At 38.6% G+C, this 26,824-nt stretch overlaps 1 protein-coding gene across 5 annotated transcripts in view; it reads left to right on the forward strand.

Annotated features, from left to right (window-relative positions):
- The window catches only part of BMX (BMX non-receptor tyrosine kinase), a 55,817-nt gene extending 29,837 nt beyond the window's left edge, over positions 1–25,980 (forward strand). For 3 of the 5 annotated variants that reach the window (XM_005593031.5, XM_065538678.2, XM_005593035.5), the window contains exons 10-19: positions 259–313; positions 1,600–1,679; positions 4,807–4,934; positions 7,097–7,171; positions 7,885–8,056; positions 12,631–12,847; positions 13,665–13,729; positions 18,119–18,237; positions 21,180–21,337; positions 25,527–25,980. In XM_005593031.5, the coding sequence (XP_005593088.3) occupies positions 259–313; positions 1,600–1,679; positions 4,807–4,934; positions 7,097–7,171; positions 7,885–8,056; positions 12,631–12,847; positions 13,665–13,729; positions 18,119–18,237; positions 21,180–21,337; positions 25,527–25,601 (1,144 nt within the window). In that variant the 3' untranslated portion in view covers positions 25,602–25,980. Of the gene's footprint in view, positions 1–258; positions 314–1,599; positions 1,680–4,806; positions 4,935–7,096; positions 7,172–7,884; positions 8,057–12,630; positions 12,848–13,664; positions 13,730–16,832; positions 18,238–21,179; positions 21,338–25,526 lie in introns of those variants that run through there. The other 2 variants (XM_065538679.2, XM_065538680.2) reach the window with 2 other exon arrangements.
- The last annotated feature ends 844 nt before the right edge of the window (positions 25,981–26,824 follow it).

Here is a 26,824-nt window from a genome sequence, read left to right on the forward strand (position 1 = left end):
CATGGGGAGGGGGGAGGGGGGAGGGATTGCATTGGGAGTTATACCTGATGTAAATGACGAGTTGATGGGTGCAGTACAGCAACATGGCACAAGTATACATATGTAACAAACCTGCACGTTATGCACATGTACCCTACAACTTAAAGTATAATAATAATAAATAAATTTAAAAAAAAAAAAAAAAAAAGAAAGTTGAGTGTCAAGCTATACAATCTAAAACTTATTGATTCTCACATATAAATTTTTTTCCTTTTGCAGCTGGTTTGCTGGTAACATCTCCAGATCACAATCTGAACAGTTACTCAGACAAAAGGTAAATAGTCTTGTCTTTAAAACAGCCTCACAGAATCTCTTCGTATTTTGGGGTCCAGAGGCTGATGCATTTCTCATAGAAACCTTGCTGCTAATTATATAGTCAAGTCATTGTAGTGTTGCTTGTCCAGTCTGTGGGTTGCCCGACTCTTCATGTCTAGCCGCTACTTCTGTGTCCATTATTTATTGCTGCATAATAAACCACTCCTAAATTTAGTGGCTTGAAGCAGCGGGATTTATGATATCTCGTGATTCTGTGAGTCAGCTGGGCCAGCAGTTCTTAGGCAGGTTTTGCTTAGGGGCACACCTGTGGCTGCATTTGGGTGGTGAGTTGACTGGGGGCTTGGGTTTAGCTGAGGCAGTCAAGTGGAGTTCCACAGTTCTTCCCCAAGCAGCCTCTCCATGTGCCTTTCTTGGGCCTCCTCACAGCATGGTGATCTCAAGGCAGTGGTTGAAGAGGACGAGCCCCACGGTGCAAGCACTTTTCAAGTCTCTGCTTTCGTTGTGTTTGCTAAGGTCCCGTTGGTCATAGCAAGTCACATGACTCAGCCTAGAGTCAGTATGGGAAGGGACTGCTCAGAGCATGAATAAAAGAAATGATTTATTGGAGGCTGTCAATGTAGCCATTAACCTGAGCTCTGTCACTGCTCATTAGCACCTAGACCAGAGTATAGCAGATGTGATACAGTATATGTTTATCTGACTTTATTACTAATTAGTATGGAATGCCAGTAGCAAACTCTTTTGATTTCTAAAAATGACACTTCGATATAGTTTAACCTGATAAAAACACTAAACACTACACTTATTTCTTTGAGGGGTGCTAGTGAGAATGTAATGACTTCATGTGGTGTTTTGTCACATTCATAGTTTATAATCTGCTCTTTCTGAACCTTCATCGCTTAGTATTAGCACAAGTCATTGAGAAAGACAGCTTGAGTGTAGAACTTTAACAACTGATTTATTCTGGATGTTTGGTTTTCTAAAACCTTCCAAGGGCATGATACGGTGATACATGGTTCGAAATTGCATTTCTTAAAGATGAAAACATTAGGCTTACATAAGCACAACACTGAGAAAAGTATGTTATAGCGTTAAACATTAATTGGAGAGGAAGTGTTCACACACATAGGGAAGATCTGTAAAGAGATTGAGTGAGAAACCTGTGCCTTTGTGACACATAAAGTCAATCAAAAAGATTTATTTTCCAACTACCTACCATGCAAAATCATTTTCGAGAATAATGAAAATATTTTCTGTTCCTTCTATATTTTCCTTCCTTTTTAGGGAAAAGAAGGAGCATTTATGGTTAGAAATTCGAGCCAAGTGGGAATGTACACAGTGTCCTTATTTAGTAAGGCTGTGAAGTAAGTATGATAAGGATTTATTTCTTTTACCTTTCTGCGTATATTCTTTGAATATGCTGGTCACAGTCACATTTTGGGATAAGACATCATCTTTAAACTCTGGAATTTTAAATCAAAGTATTTCTGTTGAATGTGACCATTTGTAGTTGCCTCCACCACCCTCACCCCACTGCCCCACCATCCTTGCCCCACTACTTTCAAGAGGCCATTCTCTGGCTAATCCTCTCCTGCCCCACCCTAGGCAGTAACAGAGTGCCCAGAGCACAGCATGCCTCAGTAAATGTTTATTAAGAGACTCCTGGGTGATTCCCTTTCATTTAGGTCTAAGCCTAGAAAGAAAAAAAAAATAGCAGTGGAGCCTCTATACTCTCAGCCCTAGCCACCTGCTGAGCAAAGGTGCCTATTCCAGTGTCCAGTTCTTAGTAAGTCCTTCCACTGGGTTCGGAGTTAGCAGAAAGAAGGTTGACTCAGTGCCGCTGTGTTCTCTACACAGCTTCCTTCCAGGGCTCTGTCCTCTTTGTGTGACTAAAAGTTCTTGTTTGAGGCCAAATTTCTAGATCCAAATCCTGGCTCTACTATTTCAGGGCTTTGTGACATCGAGCAAGTTTCTCAGCCTCTGTGCCTCAACTTCTTCATTTGAAAGGGGAACATAATGATTGTTACGTTCCATGAGTGGAGTGAGTTAATTCATATGTTATATCCAGAACAGTGCCTGACACATAGTAAGCACTTAATAAACTAACAGTAATTACTATTATTGTGGTTGTTGCTGCTGGGGAAGAGTAGTTCTACCTGCTGCACTCCCTGTACCCTAACACTTGGGCATAAAAGACACCCCATAGTCATCTCATGCAAATCATCATCAGAATCCTTCTCCAGAGTTTTACAAGCCACTTTCTTATTGGTAGTTAGCTCTTTTTTTCCTTCTGATCATCCTCCAAAGCAAATGGGAAAGCTGTTTTTATTTACACCATATTGCAGATGAGAGGATTGAGGTTCAAAAAGAGCTTATGAAGACCTACCTGGAGCTAATAAGTGACTAGTTGAAGCTGGGCTTCCAATAGCCAAGTCATATTCCTTCATCTACACCTCTGTGTTTACACTGAACCCCCAATGTTTTGGAATGAGAATCTGGTCAAATACTGATTAGGATCTTTTTAAAAAAATTTCTATGTGTGCGACTCTTTTTTAGCAGCTATATTGAATGATCGTCTGCCTCCGTGCCTTCTTCATGTGCCCTACCCCACAGTGCATATATGTATATTTATAATAATTAAGTAATAAAAACATTTTTTATTTTGAAATTTTTTACAGAGTGCCTACCTACACTTGAGATAATAGGATGTACCCTGAATTGTCCCACAGCACTTTCCAATGCCAGAATCCACGTCCCCAGTGTATCTCATATATTATTTTTCACATGGTAACACCTGGATGCTGGCTAAAGCCAACCCAGTAAGAATCAGGAGAAGACTTTGTTGACTGAGTATCAAAAGCTTTGTGGTCCTCTGGCCCTGCAGTTTCAGCCAAACCTGGTATCAGATGTCCTCCTAGTCGAGTTTCTTGACTCCAGATTCATTTTTTAAGGTAGCCAGGTAGATAAATCAGCAAATAGATAAAGAATCAAATGAATACAGAAGCCCTCTTTTATGAAACCTCATCAATGGCCTTCAGTGAATTGTATGCTGACACCAAAAGCTGATTAAACATTTGCAGCAAAGAGAAGAACCCTTTCTCCTTTAGCACTTGCAATTTTTACTCGGTTGATGTTACAGCAACAATTTTTTTTTTTTTTTTTTTTTTTTTTTTTTTTTTTTGAGACGGAGTCTCACGCTGTTGCCCAGGCTGGAGTGCAGTGGCGCGATCTCGGCTCACTGCAAGCTCCGCCTCCCGGGTTCCCGCCATTCTCCTGCCTCAGCCTCCTGAGTAGCCGGGACTACAGGCGCCCGCCACCGCGCCCGGCTAATTTTTTTTTGTATTTTTAGTAGAGACGGGGTTTCACTGTGGTCTCGATCTCCTGACCTTGTGATCCGCCCGCCTCGGCCTCCCAAAGTGCTGGGATTACAGGCTTGAGCCACCGCGCCCGGCCACAGCAACAATTTTTAAATTTTTTTAGCTTTTATTTTAAGTTGGTGGGTACATGTGCAGGTTTGTTATAAAGGTAAACTCTTGTCATGGGGCTTTCTTGTAGAGATTATTTCATCCCCCAGGTACTAAGCCTAGTATTCAATAGTTATTTTTTCTGCTCCTCTCCCTCCTCCCATCCTCCACACTCAAGTAGGCCTCAGTGTCCACTGTTTTCCTCTATGTGTCCATGTGTTCTCATCATTTAGCTCCCACTTACAAGTAAGAACATGTGATATTTGGTTTTCTGTCCCTGTGTTAGTTTTCTATACAGCAACAATTTATTAACTGTTTCTTATATGCCAGGCATAACCATATAGGGTAGCTAGTAAGTGATAGAACTAAAATCAAAGCCTGGCTCTTGACCACTATGTAATTGTCTACAATGTAAGATAGGTGTATTATTCCTGATTAGCTTAAATCAACGTGCATCAAGTCAGCATTATTGTATAAAAGCAGAGGAAAAGAAAAAAGTGTTTTATGTGGAGAGGGTACAAGTTCACATGAGGAATTAAAGGACATCCCCACCTACTTCATTCTGCATGCCCCAAAAGAGCCTCCTTCCATGTTTTGGGGTAAGGATACCCAACAGCCTAATCACCTTTACCTCCCTCATTTCCACCTCTGTTATTATCCTATAAGATAATTTATGCTCAGAATAATGATCCTGAAGAACTGTAAGCCTCTTGATCATCAAAGAAAGGTTCCGGTTTTATACACTTACTAAGGGAGGAGAAGCCTGGAAAGTTGGAATTTTACTGTACATGAATTCTATATGTGCACCAAAAGATACATTGGGTTCAGAGAAGAACTCTCTTCCATAATTACTTTTATAGTTACACCAGGTGTCAAGACTGAGAAAAACACCAGATGCCAAGACTGAGAAACCCTCCCTGACTTCTCTCTCCAAAATTTGCAAATGCATCTAAAATAATTATTTAACCCTGCTTAATCAAGTTTTAATTGTTTATTTAAAACGTTCTAACATTCTCTCTGTTATTAGTGATAAAAAAGGAACTGTCAAACATTACCATGTGCATACAAATGCTGAGAACAAGTTATACCTGGCAGAAAACTACTGTTTTGATTCCATTCCAAAGCTTATTCATTATCACCAACACAATTCAGCAGGTAACTTATTTTAGTTTTTCCTTTTATGGGCCCTTGTTCTTAAATATTAATTTTCTTGGATAATACTGACCCTCCTAATATTCTTAATTATATAAGGAACCGTGAAAGTAGGAAAAAATCCTCTCAAGTCTTTTGCCTATCATAATTTTTAACTTACATTCCTAGGAATATAACGTGATTGTCTCCTTAATGCCAGAAAAAATGAAATTGAGTAAACTAGGTGACTTAGAAAGAGAAATTCTCTTTATAAAAATATTTGTAGGATTTTTCTGTGTATAGAAGCAAGAGGATTATAAATTTAAAATATTATAGAAATATACATATATATCATTGGATCATGAACCAATTGTCTATTATGACAGGGTTTTCTGCATGCTGACACTAGCCCTTACTAATCATTACATATATAAATAGAAATTATATATTATGTATATACATTACATTTTTAGAGAGATGAGATCATTCTACACATATTGCTCAGCTTGCATTCTTTACTCCACATGTCTTAGAGGTTTATCCATGCGAATACAAAGAGTTTACTTTGGTCTATTTAACAGCTGCGTAGAATTCTATCATAGTTACCCCATAATTTATTCACCTAGCCCTCTGTTGATTAGCAGTTGGATCATGTCCAATATTTTCACATTATAATGGAAGTTTCAGTGCACAATTCTGCATGCATAGCTCTGTCCATCTATATGAGTGGTTTCTATAGCCAAATCCCTAGAAATGGAATTTCTGAGACAAAGGCTAAGAATACTTAAAATGTACAGATTGCCAACTGCTTTTCAGAAATGTACAATCCTACTAACAACATTTTCTCTCATCCTCACCAACACTGGGTGTTATTAATCTTCTAAATTTTTGCCTAATCAACTGATGAAAATACATCTAGAAATACCCTCTGTTTTCTAGAATAGTGCCACTTAAGAGCAGTGGCTGAGTGAATTTCCAATTTCCACTTAAGAGCAGTGGCTGAGTGAATTTCCAATTTCCACTTAAGAGCAGTGGCTGAGTGAATTTCCAAGTGAGTAAAAATAAGCCATAAGCTCAGCACTAAATTTGTACTACTTTATATGACTTGATTGCATGCATGTAGGTAAATTGGCCTCACTTCTGGCTTTCATTTTGGTTTCTACTGTTGTGTTTCCTTTGCTCCAATTTCCTCAATTGTTTATTTTAACCTGTAGTACCTCAGAAGTACGTTTTGGAAAAGGTATTGGACAAACAGATATCTCTAAGTGAAATGATTCCACTGCAGAGGATGCACAGGAAACTTCACAGGATATCAGTAGAAAATATTAAGATGTTTATTTAGATTTGGATTTTTATCTCATTCTCTTACATTTTCTGTTTGTGATTGTATTTTTATAATTCACACCAAATATATATTTTATAGAAATGTACTAATTTTTATATTTTAATTAATTAATTAATTTAGCTGATTAAAGGTGAAGAATTTTTATCAAGCAGAGAAACAAGAAAAAAACGTAAAAGTGAAGGATTTTAAAAGTTTGGAGACCACTCGTATAAAAACCAGACAAATATATAGAAAAAGGAAGGTGGGGAAAACTACATGTGTGATAGGTCCCTTGACTTGGAGAGCATTCCACATTTAAAGCAAAAAACATGTATACATATATTTGTAATGGGTTCTTTCAAGCAACTATTAAATTTTATAATTATTTTAACCCAGTTTTACCATAACTAAATATAAACAATTAAAATGACTTGACCACTTAATGAAACTTAGTAATAGGTTCAGTTTTTAAAAATTCAGATGGCTTATTATTTTTTATCCTTCTGTATTGTTTGAATTTTTTGCCAAATGTATGTGCTTTGTGTATACATATTTAAGCATAAGATGGTAAAGACATAGCAAAAAAGAAGGGAGAGAATTTTTAAAGATTCCATCATGCAATTAATTTCTATGGGATTTTAAAAAATCACATACAGTGTTTTAGTCATCTAATTTTTGCTTTGCATTGAGCTAATTAGTCAAGTTAAGCACAACTACAACATGAATGGATTCTCTCTCTGCATTACAACATTCTGAACTCTGCTTTTTCAGCCACTTTGGAGAAAGACTAGTTGTGAACCAATGTTACATAATGTGATGGGATATGATGTAATGATGTGATATGATGCTGATTCCATTGCAGGCATGATCACACGGCTCCGCCACCCTGTGTCAAAAAAGGCCAACAAGGTCCCAGACTCTGTGTCCCTGGGAAATGGTATGGAAACATTCCTGGACTCTTAAACTCCATTTTCCATCATTTTTGATTGAATAATATATGGTTAATTTACTGACAAAAAAAAAAAAAAAGGAGGAAAGACAGGAAGGAGGCCTCTGCTCAGATTGTATCAGGAAGGATTTTCTTTTAAAAAAAAAAAAAAATCTGTCCTCTCAACCTAAATCTGTAAGCTTCTAGCATCACCAAAAAGATCATCAATTTGTTTTCTCTTATTAGACCCCATTATTAGCCTCCAGCACCCCACTGTCCTTTCTTTTTCCTGGATTTTGTGCCCACTCAGCAGAGCTAGTATCCAACCTCATGTTTTAGGACGATCACATCCACCCCGATCACAGTTTAATTTTTTTATTTAAAAAAATCTAACAATGTTTTACCAACCTAAGGACATCGAGTACATTTTGATGCTGAGCCTCTCCAAGATGCCTCTGATTGGCAAATTGTTTTTGCTCTGAGCCTTCTTGTCAAATAACTGTAGCTACTTCCAGAATAGTGTTGTCCTGGTGCCATCGTCAAGTAGCCACAAGACCACATCACTAAGGTTTTTTTTTTTTTTTTAATTTATCGACTTAAAATAAAAAGTCTTGTTTATATTGTCACTGTGAAACTCCCATTGAAGAAGAAATCACTTGGGAAGCTGTTAGCCCCAGAGCTTTCTATGCTCATCCTAAAGAATGTCTGTCTTGCCTTGTTAGGAATCTGGGAACTGAAAAGAGAAGAGATTACCTTGTTGAAGGAGCTGGGAAGTGGCCAGTTTGGAGTGGTCCAGCTGGGCAAGTGGAAGGGGCAGTATGATGTTGCTGTTAAGATGATCAAGGAGGGCTCCATGTCAGAAGATGAATTCTTTCAGGAGGCCCAGACTATGACGTAAGTTTTTCCCAAGGAATGGCTCTTTAGCCCTCATCATGGGAGGGCATTAGCACTAATAGGCCTGCTCTTAACTTTGCAAGGCCTAGAGCAAAAGTCCACATACTGTATCATAGACGTAAATATTTAGAAGTTATAAATCGGACTAACACACTGTTAAATCAAATCAGTCTTATGCTCCTACTTTGACAAATATACCTTCATAACAACCTGAAAGGCCATATTCAAATTTAGAATTTCCAAGACTCTACAAAGAAACCAGCCTTTGGCCTATGGTCTTCCAGACTCCACCCCTGCCCCTCTCCCCCTACACCCAACTCTGTCCTGCACTATAAGGAGCCTCAGTAGTTATGTGCAGACAGAATATTCAGTACACACAAGCTCCCTCTCTGTCTCCCACAAACAGTTATCTAGTGGCTAATAATCTTGGCTAGGGGTAGCGTGCTTTACCCTTAAGCGGACAGACCCCTCAAGGAAGAGTCAGCACAGGTCTTGAAAGAGGACTCAGGACTACATGGATGTGTGATTTCAGAGTCCTGGTGCTCTAAGGGTGGCTGAGAAAGGGATATATAGGAATTGAGTAGGCATGCCTCCTTGGCCCTGTGGCCTCCTTGCCCTGTGGGGAGGTGCACGGTGGGATGAAGAACAGAGTGGGGCTACCACCCAGAACTAATGCAGTACTGAAAACTAATGCTCTACCAACAATATCCTTTTCCATCTTGCTACCTTCAATACAGTCTAATACTCTTCCTAATGTGTCTCAGCTCCCAGCACAACAGCCTTCAATTCTTGGCAATACATATGTGTTCTCTTTCCATCTGTGTCTTCTCTCTCTCTCTCTCTCTCTCTATCCCTCTCTCTCCCTCTCTCTTTCAGTTATATATAATTCTCCCTCTTCTTGTCAACATAGTAAATCAGACTTTGCAGAGTGACCACCATTCAGGTTTGCCGAGGTCTGGGAGGTTTTAGCACTGAAAGTCCTGTGTCCTAGGAAACCTCTCAGCCACAGGCAAACCAGGACAGTTGGTCACTCTACTTTTAGAGAATCGATCAGTATGGTATGAAAAATGATGTTATGGTAGGTCTCTGGTCAAAAATAGTTGAAATAAAAAAATTCCTAACCTGCTAGAGATTGAGAGCACTTTTAAAATTTTTACTTAAACAGTTATACTGTACAGTGTTTACAGGCATTTCTCTAAGCACTTTATAAATATCAACTCACTTAATTCCCATAAGAAACCTATGAGGGTTGTACCATTGTTATCTTAGATTTACAGGAAACTGAAGCACAGAACTGTTGAATAACTTGTCCAGAGTCAGCAAGCTAGTAAAAGTGGAAAAGCAGAGATACAAAGCGAGGCAGACATTCTCGGGTCCATTTCTTTAGTCATTCTTTTATGAAGACCAAAGGAACCAGGAAAGTCAGAACAATCACTTTTACCATAATTGCACAATTATTTGGAAGCAGAGATGCTATGTGAATATAGGCCTTTCACCCCAACTGGCTTCATGGGCATATGAGATCTGCACAGTTGCAAGGGCCCCAGTACCTAGAAGGGCCCTGTGCTTAGTTTAATGCTCTGCTGTTACCATCTTGAAATAATACTTCGTGATTTTTAAACAAGGATTCCTGCATTTTCATTTTGCATTGGTGCCTGCAGTTATGTAACTGGTTCTGCCCTCAGCGATTGGACTGTCATGAAACTGGGAAGGGGGCCCTTGATATTCTCCTTTTGTAGGACAGATTTCTGCCAGATAGGAACTTTTTGCCAGATTTTTCTCATGGTTACAGGCTCATGGTGTAACCTCTATGTCTTGGTATAACTTTAAAACATATTTTTACCATTACCAAACTGGTATCCATAAAAAAACACACAAGAAGTCATTTAAAAACATCACCTAATCATAAAGAAAAATGTCAAACTGTGCCACAATGGGAAAAAGTCTAATCCCAAATGTAGGGGTCAAACTGAAGCCTATCATGTGAGGAGTTTCAGTTAATATGGTGCCCCACCTTGAGCTGCCTGGGCAGTGACTGAATTTGTTCAAGGAATATTCCTTTATTGGGTGATGGAGCTTTGTGCCATCGCAAGCCTTCCCTTTGAAGGGAGCAGTGTTGAGTACCATGCAAGTCTCCAAAACTGCTAAAAGATGAATACTCCCAAGTTCATCACCTTCAGTGACTTGATAAGCATTGTCCGTATAGTTAAACTAAGAAGGAAGAAAATAACTTAAAATTTAATAAATTCTTATTAAAATATTTAAGACTTCACATGTTAAATTTAAACTTCTTTACACATTTGAACATTACAGAAGAATCCTGTAAATTGTTAAAATTAGATTAATCATATACAAACAAGTTAATGAGCTTGTAAAAACTGAATGTCCCTTCTCAAAAGAAGACATTTATATGGCCAACAAACATATGAAAAAAGTTCATCATCACTTATCATTAGAGAAATGCAAATCAAAACCACAATGAGATACCATTTCACGCCAGTTAGAATGGCAATCATTAAAAAGTCAGGAAACAACAGATGCTGGAGAGGATGTGAAGAAATAGGAACGCTTTTACACTGTTGGTGGGAGTGTAAATTAGTTTAACCATTGTGGAAGACAGTGTGGTGATTCCTCAAGGATCTAGAACCAGAAATATCATTTGACCCAGCAATCCCATTACTGGGTATATATTCAAAGGATTATAAATCATTCTACTATAAAGACACATGCACACGTGTGTGTACTGCAGTACTATTCACAATAGCAAAGACTTGGAACCAACCCAAATGTCCATCAATGTTAGACTGAATAAAGAAAATGTGGCACATATACACCATGGAATACTATGCAGCCCTAAAAAGAATGAGTTCATGTCCTTTGCAGGGACATGGATGAACCTGGAAACCACCATTCTCAGCAAACTAACACAGGAACAGAAAACCAAACATCGCATGTTCTCACTCATAAGTGGGAGTTGAACAATGAGAACACATGGACACAGGGAGGCGGACATCACACACTGGGGCCTGTTGGGGGGTGGGGGCCTAGGGGAAAGATAACATTAGGAGAAATACCTAATGAAGATGACGGGCTGATGGGTGCAGCAAACCACCATGGCACATGTATACCTATGTAACAAACCTGCATGCTCTGCACATGTATCCCAGAACTTAAAGTACAATAAAAAAAAATAAAATTTAAAAATCAACTTCTACGTGGCAAGAAAACAAAATAAAAACCTTATGCAAACTAAAAGACAAATGACAAACTGGGCAAAATTATTTGTAATTCATATTATAGACAAAAGACTAATCTCCCCAACAAGGCTAATACTTCCAAACTCATTAACAACTACACGAATGCACTGTTTGTTTATACAACGGATCACTCAGAGTCAGCTCAGAATCTAAGAGTGAAGTACATGCCAATCCAAAAATGTGTCCAAATTCACTGAAATATAATGTAGAACAGAGAATAAAGAGTAATTGGAGTTACTAAGTACTTTCAAAAGCTTTATGCTTAACCGTGAAGACAGTAAAAAGAGTAAAGCAGCAGTTCGGGAGCCTGTTTGGAGAAGTGAAGGTGATATGACAGCACACTGCTAGAGACTCTGTTAGAAATTTAGCTTAACCTGTGCATCTCACAAATGGAAAAAAACATCAAGATAGGTGAGAAAAGACATCATGAGAAAGGGAATTAGGGTAGGAGAATCACACTTTACAAGAAGGTTTGCTTGATTTCTTTTAAGCTCTAGGCTAGTACAAAATTTAAGGTTGATATTACTTAAATTAATAAGAAACACTAAAGAACTCTTCAATTGCAAGATTAAACACTTCCATCGGGAACATCTGATTACTAAATAAATAGCCCATAGCCACATTACGCTCCGTTTTCTTCTACTTAACTTTCTCATTTTAAAAAGGGTGCTGGGAAGAGGTACGGTAAAACCATCTGCCATAATAACATGAAAATTATCTCATTAAAAAAAAGCTGAGTGTCCATACCATCATGACCTACCAGAAGTGCTACATCGTATGGTTAGTATTTTATAAATTTGTTAATCAAAAATAATGAAAATAATAATGTTAAATAATTTTTAAAAAATCAAACCTCATCTGACTTCATTTAACCTACATCCTTCGTATTCTGATATACTTTTTTAGAATGAAATGTTTAGATGTGAAAGTTAATAAAAGGGAAATGATTGTTCTTAGGGTGTGACTTCCTCTAAATAAGTCATGGACGTTCCCAAGATGCCATGAGACTAAACAGGGTTTCCAGTGCAACAGACCATTGCTACCCTGATTCTTTGTAGGAAAGTTGAATACAGCATTCACAAACTGCTAAATTGCTACTGAAGTCACCAATGTCTGATATGAGGCAGAATTTTTTTTTTTTTTTGCCTCCAAAGATAATTGTGCTTGCAATATAAGATCCTAAACTTTTCCCTCTCTTTCTCTGTTCAAGTGAAAGGGGGGAAATTAAAACAAACAGAAATCTGAGAGCAGCTCTTTTTCAGTACATGTAGAAAATGGAGTGTGGAGCATTGAACTTTGAAAATCTGTTATTTCCAGAAAACTCAGCCATCCCAAGCTGGTTAAATTCTATGGAGTGTGTTCAAAGGAATACCCCATATACATAGTGACTGAATATATAAGCAATGGCTGCTTGCTGAATTACCTGAGGAGTCATGGAAAAGGACTTGAACCTTCCCAGCTCTTAGAAATGTGCTACGATGTCTGTGAAGGCATGGCCTTCTTGGAGAGTCACCAATTCATACACCGGGACTTGGTAAGCAAAGCCATTGGAATTTCAAGGAAAGGAAAGCAGTCCATGGCTCCCACTTCTGGAGATGGTGTCACTGGTGGGGAAGGCAAGAAGGGCACCATCCCTTTTGCTTTGCTCACTTGTGACTTGTTTAAGCAAATGACATTTTTACAAAAATCAATATAAAAATATTTGAAGTATGGAAAGAACAGTGAGAATAACAAAAGCTGTTAGTGTTTCTCAAAACCATTAAACCAAAGTTGACCTTTATTTCAGAAAGGGCTTAGTGCTAAAGCAGGCATTTGATACAATAACTGAAAATGAAAAAAAAAAAAAAAACAAGGAAACAGAATTTGTGTGTCTTTGGATCAGAATGGGAGTGGGGAGTGCTGTATTTGGTATTCACTGGGATTTATCTTTAGAGATGTTCTTGCACTCAACAGTAGACCTGCATTCACACTAGACCAGTATGTTCCTTAAGTCACAGGTGCAGCATTTATGCCTTCAAAGCATCTGTGAATGCACGCATGGCATCTGGTGGTGGAAAGGCAGATTCTAGAAATTTCTAATCTTTCCTTGATAAGCTAAGGTTCTGTGTTTAAAGTGTAATACCTTTTCATGTCGTTTGACAAGGATGGATGCTTGGTTGAAAGTACTCATGGGAGAACATTTTTATTTTGAAAAATTGAAAATTGCAAAGGAAAGAAAAGACAACTTTAGAGCATTTGGGGGTTGTGCTAGGTAATCTTAGATTTTGCTGAGAATTCTACTGAAGAGGAGGAAAATGTCAGGAGATTCTTGGTCACGTTCACTACTTGGTGATTTTGTTTTTCCTTTAAAGGCTGCCCGTAACTGCTTGGTGGACAGCCATCTCTGTGTGAAAGTATCTGACTTTGGAATGACAAGGTAAGCCAATTCCAAAAGGGCAACCAGCGAAAGGGGGATTTCCATTCACATTTGAACACCATCATAATTGAAGGCCTTGTGGGGATATAGAAGGTGCTCTGAACTGGGGGCTTAGAAACCTAAGTCCCTCCCATACTGCCTCTAACTACCTGTGAAACATGTTTCACCTCATTCCTTCGCTTATAAGATGGGATTGTTCTTCAGAAATTATCTGAAGTCACTTTTAGTTCCTTCAACAATCTGATACTTTCTAAACTTCTAAATAAATTCCATGAAAGATCCTAAATTTAAATACAGTATGTTACAGCCACATTATTGGATTTTTAAAATTTCTTTTAAATTTTTTATGTTTAATTTCTGTGGATACATAGTAGGTGTATATATTTATGGGGTGCATGTGATGTTTTGATACAGGCATGCAATGTGAAATAATCACATTATGGAGAATGGGGTATCCAGCCCCTCAAGTACTTTGGAGTACTACTCAGCCATTAAAAATGAATGGATAAATATTTGTAATTTTTTAACTCAATCAAGTATCTGCTAGCTCTTTTTGTTTGTTATTTTAAAAAAAAAAACCTGATGTTCAAATGGGTAGAGCATTCACACTAGGAAAATTTTTGTTGTCACATCATTAGATTTTCTGCATCACAAAGTAAGGCATAAAACTAGACTCTGAGATTCTCTTGATGGGCATTCTACCACCACTTGATGATTTGGAACAATTATTTTGATTACGATAGTTTTTTAAAAGTCTTCTTTTACCTTTATCCTGAACCCTAATATTATTTAAGCCTCAGAGCAAATTTTCATAGTTTTACATAGAAAATGAAGACATACACATTGACCTTTCTATTCAACATTTATTGAGTGTCTACTGAATACCTCAGTCCTGCAGGAGATACTGATATGAATAGGATAGTCCCTGCCCTCAAAATGACCACAGTTGAGTCTAGAGGGTAAATAGATATCCCTGACACTGAGACAAGATACAACTATAAAGTTGTGCTGACTCAACATGTAATTCTGAAGGTGAATAATGCAGTTTAAAAGAGATCTGAAGAGTTGACCAAGGCCAGGTTAATATTTAGCAAACATGGCCCTAAAATGCCATAGGAGGATCTGTTTTTTTAATGTCTTCTCCAAAATTCAGTGTTAGGGGATGCTTTTTGACCCCTGTGGCACATACCATGGAAGATACGGTAATTCCTCTGGGAGCCCTAAATATTGGCAAGATTTCCTTTTAGCTGTGTACTAGTTACCATCACTCCAACCACCATACACTGAGTCCCCTACACTGACACACCAAACATGTAGCTTTCTCAAGGGCAAGAAAAAAATAATCTGCCGACAGGTTCTTAAAGCAGGGAGAAGCTCCCAGGTCCAGGGAACTTTACTCTAAAAGCAGGAATATTGGCTGTTATGTCAGCATCCAGGGAACGTGCTGTCACGTTCTCTGTAGCTTTGGAAAAGGGAGACAAGAGATCTTGCTCTGAGTAAGAGATCCTGGAAGCCATGTACCAGCCCTGTTGCTTATGAAGCTCTGTGGCCACATCAATTAGATGCCTGTGACTTCATTTGCTCCTACTAGCTTGAAGGAAGGTTTAAGCCACAGGCATCCCCAAACCAGGAGTGCCAGGGCAGTGTCTGGGTGTCTGGTAATGTCTGGGGAACTGAGGGGTTCTGGGGAGAAAAGTATGGAATGTCCTGTATGTAATCCTATGAAAGTGTAGTTTATTAATATTATTGTTAATATTTAGAAGAATGATCTTCCCAGTCAGCTGTTTTAAATTACAGTGAGATCTCTAAAACATCTGGTGTGTAAATTATATCCAAAATTCCAATTGCCATAACTCCTGTTGTTTTATTTTCTCTAATTAAGAGTCATTATGTGTTTGTTTTTGTTGTGGTTTTTGTGGGCAAATATATGATGTTCTCTTTTATCAATACCATAAATAATATGTACTTATGATAAGAAAAATAGCAATAGTGTATAAAGTAAAAAGTAGAATTGTTAGCAGCAGTGAATCTATAAAGGTCTGCAGCAACTCAAATTCTTGCCTCCTCAAAGGAAAGGATTCGTCTGAGGGGCAAAAGGCAGAGAGAGAGACTAAGGCAAGTTTTTGAGCAGGAGTGAGAGTTTATTAAAAAGTTTTAGAGCAGGAAGGAAAGGAAGTAAAGTACACTTGGAAGAGGGCCAAGAGGGCAACTTGAGAGATCCAACTGCCCTGTTTGGTTCTTGACTTAGGGTTTCATACCTTGGCACAATTCCAAGATTTGCATCTTTTCTCCCCTGATTCTTCCCTTGGGGTGAGCTGTCTGCATGAGCAGTAGCCTGCCAGCACTTGGGAAGGGCCGCACACACAGCATGTTTAGTTAGGTTGTGCTCATGCTCATTTGAGGCATTTTTCTTTTACCAGTTGGGTATTCCTAGAGGAATGTCATACACCAGTTAAACTCCATCATTTTGCCTCTTAGTGCGCATGTTTGACCCCAGTTGCCCAACTCCTGAAATCATATCAGGAAGCTGTTGATCATCAGCTTCAAGTATTTTCTATCTCTTGGGAGACTGCCTTTCCCTGGCACCAGCTGTGACCAATTATTATTTTAGAGAGACGGTTAACAACTGCCTATTACCTGACGGTCACCTAACATTCCTGGGTTGGGGGTGGGGGACCTCTCCTGCCCTGCTCATGTCTGCCTAGCTACCTACTCTGACAGAATCCGTCCCTCATTTTCAGTGCTAGGAGTAACCACTGCTCAGATGTTTGGTGGGTATCCTTTCAGACCTCATTCTTAAGTGTATCCAATCATATACACAAATATGCACATTTACTATTTGTTCCCACACACAAAAAAGTGAAATCACATTATACACACTTGCTTTTGCGCATAACCATATACCATGAGCACCTTTTTATTTTGGTAAAGAGTTATCTCATTTTTTAATGGCTACATGCTATTTGATTGTATTAGTGTGCCATAATATATTTAATTACTCCTCAACATTGGGAACATTAGGGTTGCTTTCATTTTATCATTATTACAAACAAAGAGTTTAGTGAACATCCTAACATGTATTTTGGTTTTGATATCTCCATAGGATATTTTTGTTCATCATTATTCATAACAGCAGAAGATGAGAAGCCATTTACCTGGTTAAACAAATTATGTTTAATTCCTTCCATAAGAAGAAATAATAAGAGGGAACAGTATTCAGCCATTAAACATGATGCTGCGGTAGAAATGTAACCATATGGGGAAATGCTCATGATATACCATTAAAGGAAAAATAAAAGCAAATCTCAATATAACAGAAACCCTATTTTATTCAACTTATATATGTGGGAAATAAGATCAGAAAGTACAAACGAAAATGTATTTGGAGTGATAGAATTACAGGTTATCTTTAGGGTGGGTTTCTGAGTAATTTTATTTTTGCTTTTTTGTGTTTTTCCATTTTTTTAATTTTTTTTATTTTTTATTATTATACTTTAAGTTCTAGGGTACATGTGCATAACGTGCAGGTTTGTTACATATGTATACTTGTATACTTGTGCCATGTTGGTGTGCTGCACCCATCAACTCGTCAGCACCCATCAACTCGTCATTTATATCAGGTATAACTCCCAATGCAATCCTTCCCCCCTGCCCCCTCCCCATAATAGGCCCCAGTGTGGGATGTTCCCCTTCCCGAGTCCAAGTGATCTCATTGTTCAGTTCCCACCTATGAGTGAGAACATGCGGTGTTTAGTTTTCTGTTCTTGTGATAGTTTGCTGAGAATGATGGTTTCCAGCTGCATCCATGTCCCTACAAAGGACACGAACTCATCCTTTTTTATGACTGCATAGTATTCCATGGTGTATATGTGCCACATTTTCTTAATCCAGTCTGTCACTGATGGACATTTGGGTTGATTCCAAGTCTTTGCTATTGTGAATAGTGCTGCAATGAACATACGTGTGCATGTGTCTTTATAGCAGCATGATTTATAATCCTTTGGGTATATCCCCAGTAATGGCATGGCTGGGTCATAGGGTACTTCTAGTTCTAGATCCTTGAGGAATCGCCATACTGTTTTCCATAATGGTTGAACTAGTTTACAACCCCACCAACAGTGTAAAAGTGTTCCTATTTCTCCACACCCTCTCCTGTGTTTTTCTATATTTACCAAACATTTTACATTGAGGTTTTGCTATATTCAGTTAGATATTATTTTTTAAATGCTGACAAACCATAAGCAGCCTCCAGCTAAGCCCACACATTGAAAGGAAGCAAAAGTTCCAGAAAACTGAGGCAATCGACTGAGACTCTGGGTGGCTTCTGTGTCCTTCATCAGCCTGTACCACCACGGCTTAAGGTCTGTGTTGATGTGTTTTCCCTCGCAGGTATGTTCTTGATGACCAGTATGTCAGTTCAGTTGGAACAAAGTTTCCAGTCAAGTGGTCAGCTCCAGAGGTGTTTCATTACTTCAAATACAGCAGCAAGTCAGACGTATGGGCATTTGGTAAGGATATGGCCACATACGACCTGGTCCTGTTTCGTAAACTGACTTCCACAACAGGAAACCACAAGAGTAGCAACGTTCATTTTAAAAGGGCCCTTGAACACTTAAAAAGTTACACATATACCCTGAGACAAGCAAGCGGTTGAAGAAGGTGATTTATTTTCTTGGGTTTGGTATTAGGATGTCTTCTACACATTTTGTAATTTACATCCTGCTAGCACTTTTTCATAAAATCAAAGGGGATAAATCTACTCAGAGGTTGAGGTGGAAGGATTGTTTGAGCCCAGAAGTTCAAGTCCAGCCGGGGCAACACAGTTAAGACCCTGTCTTTAGAAACATCAAAGGGGATGAAAGTTTTTCCAGTGAAGATTTCAAATAGTTTTTTAAAAGGAGTCATTGAAAGCTAAATCTGAGTTGTTGCTAAGCCCAAAAAGTTGAAAAGACATCTATTTTCTGCATGAAAATAATGTGATAGCCATTCCCTTTTGCACTGACCAATTCTTAGTGTAAATACCACACATGACTTGGTACTTTCCTTGATTCGTGCCTAGTTTCAAGCAGTCTCCTCTCTGTTAAAATTTATATTTTAGATTGGGATTGGCAAACCACAGCCCAGGACCAGGTCAGTTGGTTTTTGTAAATAAAGTTTTACTGGAACACAGTCATGCCCATTCATTTATGTATTGTTTATGGCTCATTTTATGCTACAACAGCAGAGTAGAGTACTTGCCACAGATACTTCATGTCCCAAAAGGTCTAAAATGCTATGTGGCCCTTTATAGGGTAAGTTTGCTGACTCTTACTTTACTAAAATATATATATTAAAATTTAGTAAAGGTCATTAGAAAAGGGAAACAATTCTTAAATTGTGACTACATTTTCTGATATTTTTTCCATGTTGTGAGAATATCAAGGCTATTTTCAATCACTGTCGGATGGACCCAGGAGAAGTAATCCAAATGTGACTGAGACTTATTTCATGCCTTAGTTCATAAGTGTAATTTGATTTACTGCTTGTCACCTACAAGATTGCCTTTGAAAAGGGGGAAATTTAGTCATTTATTTCTCTATATGACACAATTTTTAAAACTATTCCCTTTGTAAAAGTGGCATTGTTCGTTGTTAAAAAAAAAAAAAGAAAAAGAAAAAAGATAATCAAATACACATAGAAAAAGAAAAAAAATCACAAAGATAGCATTTTGGTGAATACTTGATGCCATGTTGTGCTGATTAACTTTTGTACCTTGTTGTCAAAATTAGTTTTGAGGCTGAGTGCAGTGGCTCACGCCTGTAATCCCAACACTTCAAGAAGCTGAGGCGGGCGGATCACTTGAGGCCAGGAGTTCAAGACCAGCCCAGCCAACAAGGCAAAAACTTGTCTCTACCAAAAACACAAAAATTAGTCGGGCATGGTGGTGCATGCCTGTAACCCCAGCTACTTGAGAGGCTGAGTCACGAGAATCACTTAAACCTGGGAGGCAGAGGTTACAATGAGCTGAGATTGTGCCACTGCACTCCAGCCTTGGCGACACAGCAAGAGACTGTCTTAAAAAAAAAAAATAGTTTTGATAATCATGCATCAATTATAAATGATGCCAAAAAATCAGTGCCCTTATTTAATAATTACAGCTTGGTTTTGACCAAAAAATAGTATTACCCATCTTGATTATTTACTGTATGCCATAGAAGTTGGCCCCAGATATTTTCCAGCTGTTTATAAACACTAAATTCATTCTTAAACCATATATCCCAGTGAGGATACCCAAAATGAATCAAGGCCTCTGATAGCAATTCCCAAAAAAGAACCCCACAGATAGTTTGAAATAAGCGTGTAGCCTTTCAAAGAGAAAGTTATAAGGAAACTGCATTCTTTTGGATGGTTGTTTTAGATTGTGTGTTTTAAAAGAAAAAAGCAGCCATAAAATTTGTAAGGTTGCTTTATTATAAATATTTGAAAGTAGCTAATTGTTGAAATTTTCTGACCTTGGCCAGCACAGCACAATTGCCACCATTTAGAGAGCACTTGAAATATCTCAGTGCTCTTTTAAATGCTCTACGTGTTTTATCCTATTTCATCCTCACAGCAAGTCCATGAGGTGCAAATACCCCACTTTATAGACAGAGAACCTGAGGCTGAGAGGGGTTGAGAAACTTATCCTGCCTGTAAGTGACAGAAGTCAACTTCAAAGGCCATGTCTAACTGACCCCAAATGCCACCCTACTGACCACCATGACCAGAACCGAGATTTCTTAACCTGGGGACTGCAGTTTCCTGGATGAGTTTTGGGGGACTGTGAACATTCTGAAACTGAACACAAAAAATGCTGTGTATTCACTTTTCCAAAAGGCGGCCAGTGGCTTTCATCGGATTCCCAAAAGGGCCCCGACCCATGTAAGATTAGGAGCCACTGCAGCAATAGAAAGGAGAATGTTGTCAATGACTTTCTCTTGAAATTTCCACTGAAAGGTAATCTGATTGTGCAATGAAATTGTTGCATGCAGCTGCCAAAGCAGAGAGACAGAAGGGTGAGGACATCAACCACTCATTCATAAGGGTTGGGGCAGGGGCTCACTACACAGGTAGTTGCAGTGAGGCTGTGTGAGGCTGAGTGAAATCTCAGCCACTTCCCAGGAGTAGCTCAAGAATTATGTCTTGGCCCCAAGCGGTTCCTCTGTGGCTGTCCTTGCCATTCACTCATTTTCCAGCAAGCACAGATGTACAGGTATCAGGGAACATGGGGAAGAAACCCCAGGCTCCAGAAGCGATGGCACGGGCTCACCTTCCAAGCTCTGCTCATTTCGCTGGGACTCATTTCCCAGGGATCCCTCGCTCTGACCCATAGCCTTCCTGACCTGTTGTGTGAAACTCACTCCACAAACCCTGTACCTTCTGATGACAGCTCTCTTCCTTTTTATCTGGGCCACCTCTTGGTGCGGTGCAGGGATCCTGATGTGGGAGGTGTTCAGCCTGGGGAAGCAGCCCTATGACTTATATGACAACTCCCAGGTGGTTCTGAAGGTCTCCCAGGGCCACAGGCTCTACCGGCCCCACCTGGCATCGGACACCATCTACCAGATCATGTACAGCTGCTGGCACGAGGCAAGTGTATCCTCTGGGTGGGCTGGAAGGGGTCTCAGGCACATCCAGGGTGATTACTGCATCACCACTGGGACGAAGCTTTTTTGAGGGAAAGCACCTGGCACAGAGCAGGAGAAAATGGCTCTCAGCCCCTGCCCTAAAATGTTTGTAATCTAAAACATGCAGGTGCCAAACAATGTACTGAACAACTTATATCCAGCAGTGTTCTAAGAACACTATAAATATTAACTTACTTATGCATCAGGAAACACACTGAGGTAAGTATTATCATTGCTAAAACTAACAGAAGAGTAAACAAAGACTCAGAAAGGTTAAGTGACTTGCCCAAGGTCACATAGCTAGTAAGAGGTAGGCTGGCTAGTGCCAGGGTCCCTGTTCTTAACTGCAACACTGTGGAGCTCCTCAAGTAGAACATGAGTAGCAGAAAACATCTAACCACACGTAGAGCACACATAATGGACACTATCCCGTCTTGTCTCCCCTGCCTCCCAAACACTGAATAAAAGCATTCCATTCAGGTAGAAGATAAGGGTATCTTATGGGGATGACATGGAGCTGAAGTTTCAGGGGATTAATTTGCAAAGTATCCACTAACTTCATAGAACTAATGGAGATTGTTAAGGAAGTATGAGGCTCCATATGCGCCCTTACTGAACTCAAAGTCTTTATACACACACACACACACACACACACACACACACACACACACACACACACAAAACAATGGGACCGAAAACACCTAGCAGTTTATAATTATGTGCCAGAATTAGAAAGACAAGGATTTTGCCATAACTTTCAATGGCAAAAAACGTGATTACTTTTGCACCAATCTAACACAAGAAGAGCTCAGAGGAAAGAGAAACCAGCTTCCTGAGATAAAGCAGCTTCTTGAATGCATTGGTACCTGAGCTGAAGCAGGAAATCTCTACGAAATGTCCTAAGTATGTGAGTGGAGACATTGTAAAAGGGTGTCCAGGTGAGAACAGCACAAGCAAAGGTGTGGCGGCAGGAACGAGCATGGCATGATAGGTTGGTGCTATCGTTGGAAGGGCTGGAGATAAGTTTGGAAGAGTAGGTCTGGTTCAGGTTCTTCAAGGTGAATAACAAGGAGACGAGTGCGAGTTTTGGTTGTTATAGGCATTGAGGAGCCACTGAAGACTTTTGAGCAGTAACATGATAAAAGGAGGCTTTTGAGAACATTAATCTAAGAGCCCATGTTCATAATCATTATATGGTACTTCCTCAATGACAAAGGGCCTAATGCTGCATTCATTCATTCACTAGTAAAAGGCAAATTGGTGTAATGGTTAAGCCTATGGGTTCTGGCATCAGAATACCTGGGTTGAATCCTGTCTTGATCACTTACTAGTTATATGACCTTGTACAAACCTCCTATTATCTCTGTGCTTCACTGTACTGTAATACTTACCTGTAATGTAATACTTACCTCATAGGATTTTTGTGTGGATTGAATGAATTAACTTTGTAAAGTCCTTAGGACAGTGCCCGGTACACAGTTCTGTTTGTCTGTTATTAATATTGTGTGTGTGTGTATATATGTATTTACAAAGCACCTATGCACCAGGCAGTATGCTTGGTGCTAAGAATAAATTGTCACACACAACTTAAATAGTTTCTAATCTCTTGTACTGGAGCCTAGAGTCCCACTTTGGAAGAGTTGCTGATTGCATCACATAACAATATTTTTTGCTTAGCCTTAAATTATCGCCTGGAATATGAGCACTCTGTAATTTCCCACCCTATGGCATTTGGAACAGTATATAAGATTTCCCCACCTTTTTCTTCCCCAAATGTTGACTATGGGAACCATGGATATGGACAGGGATATGCAGACTACAGTGGCCAACAGAGCACTTATGGCAAGGCATCTCGAGGGGGTGGCAATCACCAAAACAATTACCAGCCATACTAAAGGAGAACATTGGAGAAAATAGGATGAGATGTTAAAGTAAGCCATCTTGCAGGACGACATTGAAGATTGGTCTTCTGTTGATCTAAGATGATTACTTTGTAAAAGACTTTCTAGTGTACAAGACACAGTTGTGTCCAACTGTATATAGCTGCCAATTAGTTTTGTTTTTACTTTGTCCTTTGCTATCTGTGTTATGACTCAATGTGGATTTGTTTATACACATTTTATTTGTATGATTTCATGTTAAACTTCAAATAAATGCTTCCTTATGTGATTGCTTTTCTGCATCAGGTACTACCTAGCTCTATAAAAATGTAATTTAAAATAAATAATAATTAAGGCACAGTTGATTTTGTAGAGTATTGGTCCATAGGGAGAAACTGTGGTCCTTTATAAAGAGCCAGCCAGGGTCACCCTCTTCCCCAATTTGTAGATGTATTCTATGCTCTTAAGGTTTCATCTTCTGCCTGTTAACTGAGGTTTCTACCACACTTTTGAATAATGTTCTTTCCCCTGTGGTTATCTGAAGACTGTCCTGAGAGGAAGATGTAAGTGTTGTGATTAATAGGAACTTTCTAGTAGACCATGTCTTTTTTCTTTTTTCTATCAGGTTTTAAAGATCTCTTTACAAATTAGGGAGAGTAATACTTTAAGTTATCAGCTTTATTTGATTGAGGGTGGGTGGGTTTTGTTTTTTGTTTTGTTTTGTTTTGGTTTTTTTGACCATGCAGAAGTTTTTCTTAATATAGCTGAATATATCAATATTTGTTTTTATTGCTTCTGGAAATTGTCATAGATAGGCTTTCTCATGCCCAAATTATAATGACTTTTACCCGGATTTTCCTCTAGTACTTTTATGATTGCATTATTTTCCATTTATGTTTCCGATATAGTTTGTGTTTGTTATGGTATATGGTATCAAATATGGCTCCAAATATGTAATCTTATGTGACTATTCTGTTGTTGTCAGCCCTATTTATTAAAAGACCATCTTATCACCAGGAATGAGATACCACCTTAATGGTGGTGAAATGCCACCCTAATATTATACTAAATTTCCATATGTACTTGAATCTATTTGGAGACTTCCTCTTCCGTTCTCTGGTCTCTTTGTTCATGTGCTAGCACCACGCTGCTCTGATTCTGTAGAGACTTTATAATATGTCTGAATACTAGGTAGGCTAGCAGCCCTCATTGCTCACCTTACTTTATAATTTCTTCGCCATTTTTACATATTTTTTAATTCTATAAAGAATCAATTTGTTTAGCTTGAAACAAACTCATTCATACTTTTGAGGAGATTGTATTTAGTTTGTATTTTAAGTTGGAAAATTTGACATCTTTATGATACTGACTTGTCCTAGTCTAGGACAAAGGAAGTTTTTATTTTTGTTTTTGTTTGTTTGTTTGGTTGGTTTTTTTTTAGACAGAGTCTTGCTCTATCACTCAGGCTGGAGTGCAGTGGTATGATCTAGGCTTACTGCAACCTCCACCTTCCAGGCTTAAGTGATTTTCATGTCCCAGCCTCTCAAGTAGCTTGGTCTACAGTTGTGCACAACCACAGCTGGCTAATATTTGTATTTTTAGTAGAGACAGGGTTTCACCATGTTGGTCAGGATGGTCTCGAACTCCTGGCCTCAAGTGATCCGCCCACCTCAGCATCCCAAAGTGCTGGGATTACAGGCATGAGCCACTGTGCCTGGCCAGGGATGCTTTTTTATATAGTCAAGTCTACATTTGCATTTTTCATCAGTGTTTTAAAGTCGTCCTCATTTTAGAGGGGGAGACTTTTTAGTGTTTTATTTTGGTGGTGTTGTTTTTATAAATGGGGTTTTCTCTTCCATGATAACTTCTAAGTGGTTACTGTAGGTATATGTGAAGGCTATTGATTTTGTATGTTAATTTTATATCCTGCTGTCCTAGTGAATTCCTTTATTCTTTAAGTTGATTCTCACATTGATACTCTCAGGTTTTCCAGGTATACACTAAAATGCTTGCAAATAAAGAGACTTTTTCTTTTCCAATTATCGGGGCTCTAATTGTTTTGCATTGGTTAACACCTTCAACATAACGTTAAGAGTGGTTATTACAGTGAGCGTCCTTGCCTTATTTCTGACCTCAATTGAAATGTCTATTGTGTTTCCACATTTTAAAAGTTGCTAGCTTTAGGACTTAGGTGTAAATATTTTATATATTTTATCTTTGATCATAACTTTCATCATCTAAAACACTGGTTTTTTTGTTGTTTTTGTTTAGCTTCCAGAAAAGCGTCCCACATTTCAGCAACTCCTGTCTTCCATTGAACCACTTCGGGAAAAAGACAAGCCTTGAAGAAGAAACTAGGAGTGCTGATAAGAATGAATATAGATGTTGGCCAGCATTTTCATTCATTTTAAGGAAAGTAGCAAGGCATAATGTAATTTAGCTAGTTTTTAATAGTGTTCTCTGTATTGTATATTATTTAGAAATGAACAAGGCAGGAAACAAAAGATTTCCTTGAAATTTAGATCAAATCAGTAATTTTGTTTATGCTGCTCCTGATATAACACTTTCCAGCCTATAGCAGAAGCACATTTTCAGATTGCAATATAGAGACTGCGTTCATGTGTAAAGACTGGGCAGAATTGAAAAATTACTTATTGGATAGTCATTCTTTTCTTTATATTGTCACTGTCACAACAATTAAATATACTACCAAGTACAGAAATGTGGACATTTGTCTTCATATTTCAATGTTTTCAAACTTCAGTAGGCATGATGATAATCAAATGCAGAGTTTATGAAAAGATTCCTAGAAACTACCTCCATAAAACCTGGCGGAGGAGGTCTGAGTGCAGCCTGTGAATTTGTATTTTTAGCAAACTCCCAGATGTTACTGAAGCAGTTGTTCTGAACTGCCCTAGGGGACCACATTACATGGTGGGGTATCATTAGGTGGTCCATTATTCAATCCAAATGGCACAATTCTCTCCTAATATCCAGATTAGTACAATGACTCTTAACGTCATGTATAAAACTGAAGTTAAATAATAGCAAATAATATATTAAATATGTTGCACATAAAGCAAGTTTTTTAAGATGCTAAGGTATGATTTCTAGAATTAATTACATTGTTGCTTTCTAATCATTTTAAATCCTTGAGTTTGGGGATCTGGGGCTTCTGGCTAGTTTGAAAACTGAAGTTATCAGTCTGCTATCTTAACATAAAAATATAGAAGTACTATTTTAGCTTCTCATGCCTATTACTAAATAGTATTTCAGCTTTAAAACTGCACCTGGGGATGCCCTTCTTCACGGCCTGCTACTGAACTCACTGGTTTGAACCTCTTTCCGAGTCTTCCCTTGTCTTTTCTATAATGTCAAGAAGGGAGAGACTGATTTTGTAGAGGGCACCATTACAATGAAGAGACCCCCCAATTATATATACCCTGCTGCTATTTTCCAGAGATCAGTCAATAATCTCTCAGAGACATTTATATCCTCTCTCATCCCACTCTGTCCTTCAGCCACCAGCTAGTTTCAATGTTCCCTCTTGCTTATTTGTTTCTTGACAT

This window comes from Macaca fascicularis, chromosome X (assembly GCF_037993035.2).
Source record: "Macaca fascicularis isolate 582-1 chromosome X, T2T-MFA8v1.1".
Taxonomy (NCBI): Eukaryota; Metazoa; Chordata; class Mammalia; order Primates; family Cercopithecidae; genus Macaca; species Macaca fascicularis.